Source organism: Adiantum capillus-veneris, chromosome 19 (assembly GCF_014529385.1).
Source record: "Adiantum capillus-veneris isolate H3 chromosome 19, ASM1452938v2, whole genome shotgun sequence".
Taxonomy (NCBI): Eukaryota; Viridiplantae; Streptophyta; class Polypodiopsida; order Polypodiales; family Pteridaceae; genus Adiantum; species Adiantum capillus-veneris.
Window position 1 is genome coordinate 48209950 of NC_140949.1, and position 13946 is coordinate 48223895.

Consider the following 13946-nt stretch of genomic DNA (forward strand, 5'->3'; position numbering starts at 1 on the left):
GGGTTCAGACAAGCCTGCTGCCTTAATCTCCTCATTCACGAGAGGCAGGTGTACAAACATAGAGTATGGTGTAGGGAATGGTTCCCTGTTGACCATTCCATGTTTTCAGGGCGACAGCTGGATGCCGGGAGCCATCGGCTGGAGCGATAGCACTGAAACCAGGGAATGGTCAGCAGGGGACCATTCCCAGCAGTCCAGATATCCAGGGGAGGGTAGCAACAGAGCTGCACAGACACAGAGGGCAGATGTCAGAGGCCAAGTACATTTCGTGTGCTGAGTTGGACACCAATGATTGGCTGCTGAAGAATTGCATTACATGTGCTGAGGTGTCAAATCATCGTGTGATTGAAAGCTAAAATTCTGCAATCTAATGGCTTGTAGATTGATGGCTGTGGTGTGCAGCCCCCCCAGCCTGGACTTTGACAGAATGGTTAAAGACTTGCCTCAGTCTCCTCATTCACAAGAGGCGGATGTACAAACGCTCGCTATAGAAAAGAGCGTTTCAACAGCCAATGGTGAGTAGCTGTTTCAACAGCCAATGGTGGCAGAAAGACTTGCCTCAGTCTCCTCATTCACAAAAGGCGGCTGTACAAACGCACACTATAGAAGAGGTCGTTTCAACAGCCAATGGTGAATAGCCTGCTGCTTGTGCTCTGCTATGTCGTCAATGTGGGTTCCAGCTGAACGATTCCAAGCTCTACAATCAAAGACTCTGAAGAGAGATGATATAAGGTACCCTGTGGTGCCCATCCTCATGATCAACCAACAAGAAAAACTACTCCCAACAAGGAGCTCTTGATATCATGGCCAAGTATACTATAAGTGTGTAGAAGTTTGCTCACACCCCATTTCAACAGCTCAAATCTGAACCATCGAGTTGCTAAAATTGACCAACACCCAACTGTAATGTGAACATTCCCAAATCTAAAATACGTAACGAAGTACACCAGAAAATTGTGATTTCTTGCAATCATTTGCCCAACATCAAGACACAACACCCTTGTTAATGTGGTGTTAAGGACCCCTGAACACAAACCACTGCCCATACATTCATACAATAACAGTAAATGCAGGAGTTTAACTCTAAGAGCAATAACCAATGGCCCAATCACTCATACAAACTTTGGATCATGGGTGAATGCCACTTCGACCTGAAGACAAGAGACCAGATAGAGCTACAAATGACTTCAAGGCTTATATACATATCGTAGTAGTCAAAACAGCGATCACTCTAAGACATAGTCCAGTGTTCTTTTGCCGATAGTACATGGTACAGAGAAAATTTCATGTTCTTAGTACCTGCAAGACCATATCATCTTTCCCCAAGATGGCCCATTTTAAGGTCACTGGACTATACTTCTGAAACCCAATGCCCCAAAAGATAGCTAGCTTCTGTACACACCGGACAAACTCTTGATTAGGTACGAGCAATGCATGCTACCTTATAACTGACACATCGCTATGGTTACAAACTGTTTTTAGAAGGAGTTCATCTCCAAAAGATAAGTGCGTCCTCGAACAAGTGAACCTGCAGCATTGTTGAACGGTTCCTCGAATGCATTCGTAAGAAATGCCTCTGAATCCTTTTTCGCTAGGTGGTCACTTGGTCTAATTGCAACAAGAGTGGCGCCCTCCATGGCAGAGCCCCCGGGCAGATCTAGGAAAGGGGCATACCATAGTCTGATGTTGAGAGCCGGTACCTGCGTTCTATTCGAAGAGGCAGAGGCTGCGATGGGTTTATCGCGAAAATCAACAAGTTGTTGTTTGCTCATGCTTAAGGTTCCTTGCCCATCTGCATCTGCCAGTGTTAGACTTTCTAGAGTCGGATGGTCAAGTATTATTTGCTGAAGGAGGTAGTGCCGTGCAGATGCGGCTATCAGAGAGCTGATTGTCCACACCACTCTAAGCTTGAGCCCTCCATTTGTGAAAAAGGACTCGGGAATGCTCCCATTACCATCCTGAACTGATAATGAGTTCTCACCATTTACGTTGCAAGAGTCCGCACACTTAATTACACTGCCATCATCTCCATCCCTCTTTATCAACGAAGAGGCAGCTAGAATCACACAGCTTTCCAGCGTGCTCCCAAACTCAGCTCTCCATTTCATTACAATGCCATTGTTCAAACCCAGCTCTCCACCAGGGAGTTCGATCTTGAGATGTCGTACACCTTTGAAGTTTTTCAACACCTCACCTGGCGAATGATGTGAAACCTCCGGTAGTATGCTCTTCTTGCAAGTTAAAAGCTGCTGTAGCGCGTGCAGAGGCTTGACAAGGCTGCCCACAAGAACCTTAAAAAGACTCGTGAGAAGACTTTTTCCTTTCATGGAGAGATTACTCTCTTCTGTTGAGATGACACAATCAACCTTCACAACTACCTCTTCAGCTTGCAAAACAACACTGTTGAAGCGCCTTGACACCACTGCACACCTGCCAAGGGCTTTTATGTCATGAAGCTTGTTGAAGATACACAGCAATAAGGAATCAGGGAGCTGGTCGAAAGGATCACGGGAGATGCGTGAGACGCCCATGACGTCTGCAGCAAGGCCACAATCAAGGAAAACCTTCCTTCCTGTCTACCTTCCACAGGAGATTCAAATCTGCTAAAGCACCTCTCGGTGAAAACTCTTTATCATTGAGGACATCCCACTCACACAATAGCCCTCAAGCTCTGGTGCTTCTTCTGCCATCTCCCAAGCTTTTCTTTGCAAGCTTTACTGCAAGCATGCAAGAGGGAATTCACCTGTATTTCCCTTCCGATCTCTTAGCTTCTCTAAATCTGTAGTGCCTGAGGATCTCTCTCTCTCTCTCTCTCTCTCTCTCTCTCTCTCTCTCTCTCTCTCTCTCTCTCTCTCTCTCTCTCTCAGGTGACAGGTCTTATGGAAATGAGCAAACGGACACGTAAAATGAGAGAAACTACCCACTCTCTCTCTCTCGCTCGCCCTCTCTCTCACAAATCCACGATACAGAGAAAGTAAAACTTCACCTTCTCTGAGCAAAGTACGTCACCTGCAGGCCCTCTAGCTTGACTTTTTTGGCTATGGCGGTGCAAGCAAGCCTGCAGCGGACCTTTTCAGATGCAAAGAAGGCAAGGAGCAGCAGACCCCAAAGATTCGAAGGGGCAGAATAAAGAAACCGAGGAGGAAGGCGATCTGGGCCGGGAAGCAGACAACAGGAAAACCCTAGGCACCATAGCTAGGGGGGTGTGTGTGTGTGTGTTGTGGCGTACTGGGTAGTGCTCAGGAATCAAGAAAATACTTTATATGTGTTAGGGGTGAAATGTCTAGGCCTCTTTGGAAGGGAGTATATATTTATGTTTATCATGATGGGGAAAGCAACCTTCTGCTCTTTTATCAAGCTTTTGTGCCCCCCATCTTCAGCTATAGCAATTCCCATGAGCACCTTGGGTACAGCCCCCTTACAGCCTTATTAGGAGGTTGGTTCCCCCCTTCCCCATTTGCTGCATTGACCGCAACGGAACCGTTTGTTCCACGGTTCAAGTCTCCCTCATGCTTGACGACGAGAAAATTATGGTTGGCAAAATCTTGTTGCAAGAGAATCACCTTCAACCACGCAATGCACTAAGGCCCATTCTCTCTCTCTCTCTCTCTCTCTCTCTCTCTCTCACACACACACACACACACACACACACACACACATGGTGGACACATGCAGTGAGTCTCAACCTCCAACCCATAGAGATTCCTTTGAGACGCACCTCCTTGCTAAACAAAACTTTATTGCAAAGGGATCCAAGGCATCGGTAAGTGCTTGAGGTTGCCCTGCCGATGGGAAAGGTTGGTGAGGTCGTGGGAGCTCAAAAGGCTAAATTAAGTAGAGCAAGAGATTGTCAGCTTCAAATCTGAGAGTGTTTTGCTACTTGAGTATTGGCTCACCATCGAGACAGGTGCAACATACGCTGGTTCACAATGGGCGACGGAAGTCTATTCCTTTTCCTGCAAGCCAATCAAAAAACGCCCTTTTTCCTGCCCCGTTCACATAGGGCGGTGGAAGTCATTGACAGGACAACCACGTCAAGGAAGAGAAATGCTTTTTCTCTTCCACCCTGTTGTGTTTCTCTTTCCCCCCCGTGAGCACTTCCACCATGACAGGGATCTTCTGCAACCTATGGGGCATTGCCATGCAAGCAAAGCATGCCAAATAGCTACCGCCCGTGTGAATAGCAAGGCAGCGGAAGAGCTGCGCTCCACTGTGTTCCGCCTGGAAGTGATGGGAGGCTCCCTTTCCTCCATCCTTCCAATCTGAACCGGACCATAGCTGCACGTGCCTCGAAAGGTGGGTTTTAAGCAATTGAGATTCCTACAATCTTGGTTGACCGACACGGGTGCGTGTACTCTCTCTCTCTCTCTCTCTCTCTCTCTCTCTCTCTCAAAAGTGTGGTAGATATGTTATCTATTTCTCTCAACTATGGTAAATTGATTATCGAACTCCCCTCTTGAAAGGGTTCACACATGCAGCATATCACTAGCCATAGCGGCTCCAACTAATGACGTGGCTTAAAGATTCTAACCGCAGCGGCCCCAGCGCAATAGTAGGACTTTCAACATAGTCGCCCGTTGTGGGTGCGCGATTGTGGTTGGAAAGCCTGCTTCGGCCCAATAGGAGCCAGGGGCTTCAGATGGAAGTCGGAAAATCGACACAAACATGTGCACAAAACAAATCCAGCGCCTTCGTCCGGATTAAGCGAAAGTTGGAAAACCTCAGGGGCTCACAACACACGTGCGCACCCTTTGAGGATCATGTCTTAAGTTCAAAACCTGTTGGATAGATTCTTCCTATGGCGTAGCAAAAATATCTCCTTCTACTCCCCCCCCCCCCCCCCCCCCCCCCCCCCCCCTCCCCCCCCCCTCTCTCTCTCTCTCTCTCTCTCTCTCTCTCTCTCTCTCTCTCTCTCTCTCTCTCTCTCTCTCTCTCGCTCTCTCTCAATTTGTCTGCCCGTTTAAAAGCTTTGCGGCATCAACGCGCCGCTCCATCACGATCAAGAAAAGGTTTCAATTTCTCTCTCTCTCTCTCTCTCTCTCACACACACACACACACACACACTTGTACGTGTCTCTCTTCTTTTTCAAATCTGACCATTACAAAGCTAAGGCTGGGTTCACAGCAGGCGGCGGAAGGCAAAGCACGCATGCTTGCAACCAATCAACTTGCGCCATGTCACCTGCTCCGTTCACATCGCGCGGAGGAAGTGTTTGAAAAGGCTGCCAACTCGCGGAAGAGAATGCAAGCTTTTCTTCCGACCCCCCCCCCCCCCCCCCCCCCAAAAAAAAAAAAAAACTCTTCCACCCTCCATGTCTGCTGAAATCGCCGCGCTGTCAAACCTTTTTCTTTTTTTATTATTTTAATAACCTGTAAACCTTCAAAAGAAAAGCTTTTTAGTGTTGCTTTCGCCGGCCTCTGGTGTTCACAACAGGCGGCGGATGAAAATTAGCGAGCTCGGTACTTCCACTCCTGTGTGAACAAATGGGCGGAGGAAGAATGCATTCCAAAGCTTTCCGGCTGGAAATTCATCTTTTGAGGTGTGATTGCCGCCGTGCTAGTGTGAACTCAGCCTAAGTACACCTAACGTTCAAACCTTTCCATGATGTTCCTTGCCACTCCATTTATTTGACATTGGACACATATTTTTTCAATGAAAAGCACTAAAGAGAGTTTTACTGTGAACATATCTCGCTCTCTCTCTCTCACTCACTCTCACGCACACGTGCGCACGCACGCGCGCGCACACACACACACACACACACACACACACACGATGTTACCTATTGGAGTTACCCATCGTCACTTTGAAAGGTTCCAATCTTGCATCAAGCCATAGAAGTTATTGTATCATCATAATCTATACTCTATATGAATGAGACTAATATTCCGGTTGCTACGTGTCTTCAAAAGCACATTCCGGCTCAAATACAGGCGGGGCAATCTGAGGAGTTCAATTGCAAAAAAACGTTAGGCGAGCACTTCAGCCAACCTTGCAAGAAAACAAGAAGAGAGAGACCCTTCAACTCACCTGGCCGTCGTGCTATAAAAGCATCGATGAGTGAAAAGTTTCGCTGCTGCTAACCCACGACATTGTGCAAGGTGAGCTAGATTATAGAGTATAGATAGATTTGGCTCTCTCCCGCCACAGTATGCAGTAGCCAACTAATGCTCTTTCTATTGCTATGCTAGGCGGTTCTCTCCATTGGCTGTAGGCGGTTCGCTTCTCTCCATTGGCGCAGCCACGTGACCGACAACGACCAGCTGCCCAGGTTCTCTCTCTCTCTCTCTCTCTCTCTCTCTCTCTCTCTCTCTCTCTCTCTCTCTCTCTCTCTCTCTCTCTCTCTCAGATACTCTGTCGGGAGGGCAGCAGGAGGCTTATAAGCCTTTCTCAACCTTTCTCTCTCTCTCGGTTCTCCCTTCGGCCAACAGGGGAAAGAAAAAAGGCAGGCCCCTGCAAGAGTTTCACTTCGTGGACGTGGGAAGCTGTCGCTTGCCACTGCTTATGTTGTCGGCTTCGCTACCAACAGAGCTGCCTCTGCACTTTAGCTATGATCTCTCTCTCTCTCTCTCTCTCTCTCTCTCTCTCTCTCTCTCTCTCTCTCTCTCTCTCTCTCACACACACACACACACACACACACACACACACACACACACACACACACGCACACACACACACACAGGATAATTGTCTCTACAACTGCACTGCCTCTACCCGCTTTGTGAGCTTGGTGTGCATGCACGGGAGGAAAGCATGGCGGGGGAGGAAGGCTTGCGGCCGCACAGAGAGCGAGTGAGAGTGTGCCTGCACGCTCTAGGCTACCAGGGCCAAGCAAGGGAGAGAAGAGAGGTTGTTGTACATTTGTCGGGCTGTGAGCAGTCGCGGGTGTCGATGGATAGCATCCGAACTGTCCGTAGTTGTCGACGGATTATAGCAGCTGAGCTGTCCGCAGCAAGTGAGCAACAGCCTGGGTGTGAGCAGCAGAGGAGTAGGGAGGTGCTCCGGTAGCCCTGCAGCGTGGTGCCCTTGCATGGAGGAGGGCCTATTCCCATGCGGCTGACGCCGCTGCCACCCCATCTGCATCATGCGCCCATGAATTGCTTCATTATTTTTAGCGCGCTCAGAAACGAAAACGAAATATAATGAATTGCTTCATTATTTTTAGCACTCATTATTTTAAAATCTCAGGAATAAAGTCTTTAACAATCCAACAAAAATAAAAACAAGGGTATTTTGGAAAAAAAAATTTGAAATTTGATGGGTATTGTGGGAATTCTTGCAAATCAGAGGGGTATTTTGGTAATTTTCCCTAAATGTAATTATGGGCGGCACCCACATGTGCGTCCTTGCGAGAGTAGAGGAGAGAGAGAAAGCCTTTTGCCGAGCCAATACCGAGTTCATCGAGGGGTGAAGGGGCAGTGTCCTACTCCTCGCTCTCCTTCAACCACTAGACTCTCAACAAATGTTAACATTCTTCTTCAGCCCTGCATGTTATGTGAGGTTCTCAACAAGTGAGCTTATATTACTGAGAATGTCTTGCTCAACAGAAAGTTACGAAGGTACCCAAGCTTTCAGGTGCAAGTTGCAGAGAGAGACATAGGCAAGACCGCTGCGTTTAGAAGTAGCCGTCCTTGTGGCCCTCGAATCCATGAAGGAGAACTATGAAGACATTGTCTTCTTCTTTATCTTCTACGTGGAATTTATTGCTAAACTGGGCCAGCACGAACATCGTCCACGTGTCTTGATGAGGCAAGGGTTGGCGCCAAGATGCGTGCAAAATTTGTTTATGGAAGCTCTCAATAATGCTTCCAAAATTTGTTTAAAAATACTATTTAGATGGGATTATTTAGATGCCATCACAACCATTTGGAAATGTATGCCTAAGAAAACTCATTAGAAAAGAATCAAATTATGATGATTGTTAAGTAATGATTAGGACTCACATGGGTACTTCTACTTATATATGCTTTGACACAATATATAGACACTTGGATTTGAGGCCAAAGCACATAGATGATTGGATAATCACATGCAGCCATCGACACATGATTCTCATTCAGAATTACCCATCTTTGAAAACGCCACAATATTAAGCTGAGACACATTTTTTCCCAGACACTGGAAGAGAGGTGCAACACTGACTTCATAGCCATTTTGCATGTAATCTTTGTCAAAGCCTTTACCAATGGTTATTGTAATCGGGTTGAGTATGCATTGATATGAAAAACTTGGTCATTTTTTAGTGGGACCATGGCAAGTGAAACACATTGCCAACAATAGATAGGGCTAGGGCCACAAAGCTGTGGCCTATTTTTAGTGGATATGAAGTGGAGACATCTCTCTAGATGAAAGCGTGATGCTTGGCCGAATGTGGTCTCCCCCCCTCTCCCCCCTGCTATATGCACCTCCATGACTAAGCAATGACAAGTGTCTCTCTCTTTTTAGACCTAAGTTGTTCCACTTCATCATAATTTGTTTCTACTTAACCAAAGCATACTTTTTCATGATCACTTGCAATTAATCGACGCATCTATTCTCTTTCAGTGATGGATAGCCCTTCTTCCGACTCTGGGAATGTTTCTCAAGGAGATCATGATGTAAATGAAGTCATCATGCCTACACCTCCAGAGTGCAATAGTGTGCGAGCCGCAAAGCAATTGGCCAGATTAGGGGGGCGATTGAATTGCGAGGGTCCTTCAAAGCGTTTACAAATCATTCATGGACTTTGTGAACACAACGAAGCTGTCCAACAAGAGTGCAAAAACTACTTACAAAAGGTTTGCAAACAAGTTCAAGGTGAAGAAGACCACATCACCTTTCGAGAGGAGGTGATTTTGGCATTGCAGGGTATCAAGGACGAAACTGCACGTTTGGAAATCAATCAACATGAAATCTATACATTCATGGAAAATTTCCAGAATGAGGTTTGTGCAACAATTGTCTTTGTGCTTCAAGGAACACAAGGACCAAGTCGAAGCCTTGAAAGCACCCTTTAAAGAACACAAGGAGCAAGTCGAAGCTCTGAAAGCGCATGTAGCAGATTTAGGGCTTGAGATGAAGACCTTATAAATTGCAATTAATCTCTTGAATGCCATCGATAGGAGACTTAGTCGTGTTGTCATGCCTAACGCACAGGGAGGTGTTACTACATCTTATCCTAAAATGTAATGTTTTTTTAACTAATGTTGTAGCAAAACTTCAAATTATCATTGCCAAGCATAACGCACAAGGGGGTGTTACTGCATCCTATCCTAAAATGTAATGGTTTTTGATCTAATGATGTTGCAAAATTTCAAATTATCATTGTAGTCTCTCTCTCTCTCTCTCTCTCTCTCTCTCAGGAACACATGCATGAAAAGCTGTGTGTGTGTGTGTGTGTGTGTGTGTGTGTGAGAGAGAGAGAGAGAGAGAGAGAGAGATGAGGGGACGAAAGAAGGTTTTAGGGGTAGGGAATGAACAAAAAGGAAAACATAAAAAGATATAGGGAGGGGTAGAAAGACAAACGGAGAGGTAGCGAAAGGGGGAGGAAATAGTCAGGGCCAAGTAGATTGGTGGCTCATATTAGATAGATGCAAATCTTCCTATTTAGAAGACTCCAATTTATTGACAACCTTTAAAAAATTTTATTTAACACAGATGGTGTCCGGACCACGGGTTTTGTCCCCAGGACACACACATCGAGCTAGATTGTGCAACATTTCTCGAAAAGCTAGGCGAGAAATAGCACGGGCTAGGGCTCAACGATCTTTGCAGCGAATCCCATTGGGTATTTTAGGAGATTGTGTGAATATCATGCATTTAAGCCATGGCGGTCAACAAATGGATGCAATGGCTATGCATATTGAAAATTGTACTACAAATGCTCAAAGCACTAGACCTTTAGAAGTACCTTCTGTTATTGGAGTTGCCAACAATTGGGAGGGTCAACAACAACATCCCTGCATTGTTTTGGAAGAAGGAGGATTCTCTAAAATTGAGCATTATTGTCTATCTATTCGTTGCATTTATCCAAATGCAACAATCTTGAAGCATGACTCTATGCTTGCCCTCTACCATGGAAAATGCTTGGTCCACAACTTGGGTGGCTTAAATTTTGTGTGCTCCTTTGTGGTGCATGTGCTTGGAAGGTTGAAGGTAGGTCTATACGCACATTTGTAGGTAAGTATTGTTGCTTATCAGGAAAAGTCAAATTACTTCCTTTGAGTGATCTGCCAATGGAGCTCAAAGAATTGATGCAAGGTGGTACTACCAAGAGCAAAAAATTTATTAAACACATTAGAGCATATAATAATGTATTGGCTTTTGCTTCTTTGGGTGCTCATGTTGATGAGAAACTTACGCGAGGGAGAGGTGTGTACACTTTTAAAGTTCACGGTGCCATCTACCATAATATTGGGCCCATGACACCGTGCGAAAGAGTGGATCAGATCCCTCGCTTTGCACAATTGTACTTTTTTGATACAAAGAATGAGCTCAACAATAGATTGCATCATGTGCCAGATTTAGATAGAGATTCCTTGCATAGTTTGCAAGCTATGATGCATCATGTTAACCCATATGCAAATGCCTTTCGGTTTGCTGCTACAACAATGGGGAATGAAGGAATCCCAAACATGAAGATGGTCATTACTGAGAAGCGTACAAATGGTTGGCAATATTTAGCTCCACGTGGATCTGAGGTTGCAGCTATTATGCCAGGGCAAGGAGATGAGAGCAACATCGGCCATCGTGATATTGTATTGCAGTATCGTGATGGGGGGCTTAAAAGGATCTCCAGCCTACATCGATCATATATGCCTTTACTATATGTTCTATTATTTCCTAATGGAGAGGATGGGTGGCATCCATATATACCGCAAACTCCCAATGAGCAGCAATTTATTACACAAAAACAATATGTTGCAGATTAGGAGTGACACCACAGAATGCCTTTTACGTGGAGGACGATTGTTGCAGTAGTACATTGTTGATGCCTACAGTACTATGGAGGAGTCAAGGTTATTATGGTTTAGAAACAATCAAAGATCAATTCGTGCAAAAGTGTATCAAGGCCTTGCAGACATGCTTGCTTCCAGTGACAATGCGCATGGGGTCATGGGTGTTAATGTTGGAAGAAGAATTGTATTGCCTTCATCTTTTGTGGGGGGACCTCGGTACATGCAGCAACTCTATCAAGTTTCTATGGCAATTGTATGTAAGAGAGGAAAGCATGATCTATTCATAACTTTCACATGCAACCCAAGGTGGAAGGAAATAGAAGATGCGTTATTGCCAGGACAGACTGCTTCTGATCGCCCTGACTTGACTACACGTGTCTTTTATCATAAATTCAAAGATTTGATGGACTTGCTTCTTAAAAGGGCTATCTTTGTAAAGGTTGTTGGACATGTTTGTGTGATAGAATTTCAGAAGAGAGGTCTTCCCCATGCTCATATCTTACTGATTCTTGCATCCGAATATAAGCCGACAGAGATGTCGCATTACGATAGAATGGTTTGTGCTGAACTTCCAGATAAAAAATTATTTCCTGATTTATATGATGTTGTGAGTCGTTGCAATGTTCATGGTCCGTGTGGCGCATTGGATCGAAATGCTCCATGCATGGTAGATCAAAGATGTAGATTCAAATACCCGCGCGAGTTTTGTGAATCTACTTCTGCTGATGGTGATGGATATCCAAGGTATATGCAGCGAGATGATGGTCAATATGTGGTTCAAAAGCAAGAGAGGCTTGATAACAGATGGATTGTTCCCTATAATCCATTGTTGTCTCTAAGATATAAAGCTCACATCAATGTAGAGATATGCTCAACCATATCAGCAGTGAAGTATCTCTATAAGTATGTGTACAAAGGACATGATAGGGCCACAATTGTGCTCCAAGATGGAGAAGGTGTTCTTGATGAAATCAAGAGTTATTTAGATGCACGCTATGTATCCGCATCGGAAGAAATTTGGAGAATTTTTGGATTCTCATTGCATGAGGAAAAGCCTGATATATTGCGTTTGCAAGTGCATCTTCCACAACAAAATATGGTTGCTTTTGGAGACTCTACTGACATATCCAATTTGGTGAATAATGATGATAATAGAAAGACAACACTTACAGAGTGGTTTGTAGCGAATCAACAATATCCAGAAGCAAATGATTTATTATATATAGATTTTCCCTCCGAATGGGTTTGGAACCCCACTAATAAAGTGTGGTCACATAGGCAAAGAGGTGATACTATAGGGAGAATGTACAATGTTGTTCCCAATGCAGGCGATCTATATTATTTACGTATGCTGCTTACCATATGCAAGGGTTGTAAATCATTTGAGGAGCTTCGCACTTTCAACGGACAAACCTATGCCACTTTCAAAGAAGCTTGCAATGCCAGGGGTTTGCTACAAAATGATGATGAATGGTTTGTGTGTTTGCAAGAGGCATCATGTACAAGTACCGGCTTGCAATTACGACAACTATTTGTTATGATCTTGGTATTTTGTGAGCCATTATGTCCAGGTACAATGTGGCACCGATTCTCCTTGGAGCTTTCTGAGGATTATGTTTATGATTTGCATGAATGTACAAGTGATGAGGATGTATGTCATGAGATAGCTAAGAATCGAGCATTATGTAGCTTGGAGTCTCTGCTTCAATCATATGGGAAACGACTTTGTGACTACTCTGGGATGCCCGAAGTAGACCGTTATGTATTATCTGGATGTGGGAGTGGTTTGATAGCAGAAGAGAGGATGTTCAATGCAAACGAGCAAATGACTTTAGCCATTCGTATGGAAGCATCTTTGAATTGTGGACAAAGAGCTGCTTATAACGAAATCATGCAAGCAGTTGACTCATCAAATGGGACAGTTTTTTTCTTGGATGGACCCGGTGGGACTGGGAAGACTTATCTCTATAATGCACTACTTTGTCATGTACGTGGTCAACAAAATGTCGCTTTAGCATGTGCATCCTCGAGAATTGCAGCTTTACTTCTTAGCAATGGATGTACAACACATTCGAGATTTAAGATACCAATAGAAGTGCATTCTGAATCAACATGCAACATCAAAGTAAATAGTCAACTTGCAGAGCTTTTGAGATTAGCATCATTGATCATCTGGGACGAGGCTCCCATGGTCCATCGTTATGCTTTTGAGACCTTGGACAGGACATTGAGAGATGTTATGCAAAGTGATGCATTGTTTGGGGGAAAGGTGTTTCTCCTTGGGGGTGATTTTAGACAAATTTTACCAGTTGTGCCCAAAGGAAGTCGAGCAGATATTGTTGATGCCTCTTTGTGCCGATCTTATGTATGGAAACATGTGAAGACTTTGAAGCTAATAGAGAATATGCGTGTACTTCATTGTTCCAATGACTTGGTTGAGAGAGACTTTGCAAAATGGGTACTAGACATTGGCAATGGGAATGTATGTCATGGGGATTTACTTGATATTGTAGCATTTCCAAGTAGTATGATACTCGAAGATAACAATGTTCAAGGCCTAATTCACAGTATATATGGTGACTTACAAAATGTCCAAAGACATGCAAGCTTCTTTAGGGACAGAGGTATTCTTGCACCATGCAATAAGGATGTTTCCAAAATCAATGACTTGGCTATGCATAAAATGAGAGGACTTGACAAAAAATACTTGAGCGCAGATTCTCTTTGTACATCAGATTGTAATGGTGGGTTATATCCAATAGAGTTTTTAAACTCATTGGATCTTGGTGGTGGCTTCCCACCACACTGCTTGCACCTGAAAGAGAATGCTCCAATCATGCTCCTTCGCAACCTGGATCCAAGGCGTGGTTTATGCAATGGGACAAGATTGATATGTAAGCATTTTTATCACAGGATCATTGAGGCGGAAGTAATCACAGGTTCTCATGTTGGAGACAATGTGTTCATACCAAGGATCGACTTTATTATAGGAGCTTCTCAAGGATTAC

At 44.6% G+C, this 13946-nt stretch overlaps 2 protein-coding genes across 5 annotated transcripts in view; one reads left to right on the top strand and one right to left on the bottom strand.

Annotated features, from left to right (window-relative positions):
• Nucleotides 1–1025: 1025 nt before the first annotated feature.
• LOC147433968 (F-box protein At5g46170-like) lies at nt 1026–3304 on the bottom strand. Of its 4 annotated transcripts, none has more exons than XM_086490598.1 (2): nt 3010–3304; nt 1026–2743 (listed from the first exon to the last, which is right to left on the bottom strand). In XM_086490598.1, the coding sequence occupies exon 2, from the start codon at nt 2529–2531 to the stop codon at nt 1479–1481; it is 1053 nt and encodes a 350-aa protein (XP_086346724.1). In that variant the 5' UTR covers nt 2532–2743; nt 3010–3304; the 3' UTR covers nt 1026–1478. The 4 variants fall into 4 exon arrangements, with proteins under 4 accessions (XP_086346724.1, XP_086346723.1, XP_086346722.1 ...); XM_086490597.1 differs by having other exon boundaries at nt 1026–2779; XM_086490596.1 differs by having other exon boundaries at nt 2987–3304.
• A 7680-nt stretch (nt 3305–10984) lies between these two features.
• Nucleotides 10985–13946, top strand: part of LOC147433969 (uncharacterized) — a 3243-nt gene continuing 281 nt past the window's right edge. The window contains exon 1 of the mRNA XM_086489559.1: nt 10985–13946. This exon is cut by the window's right edge and continues 281 nt beyond it. Coding sequence (XP_086345685.1) covers nt 10985–13946 — 2962 coding nt within the window.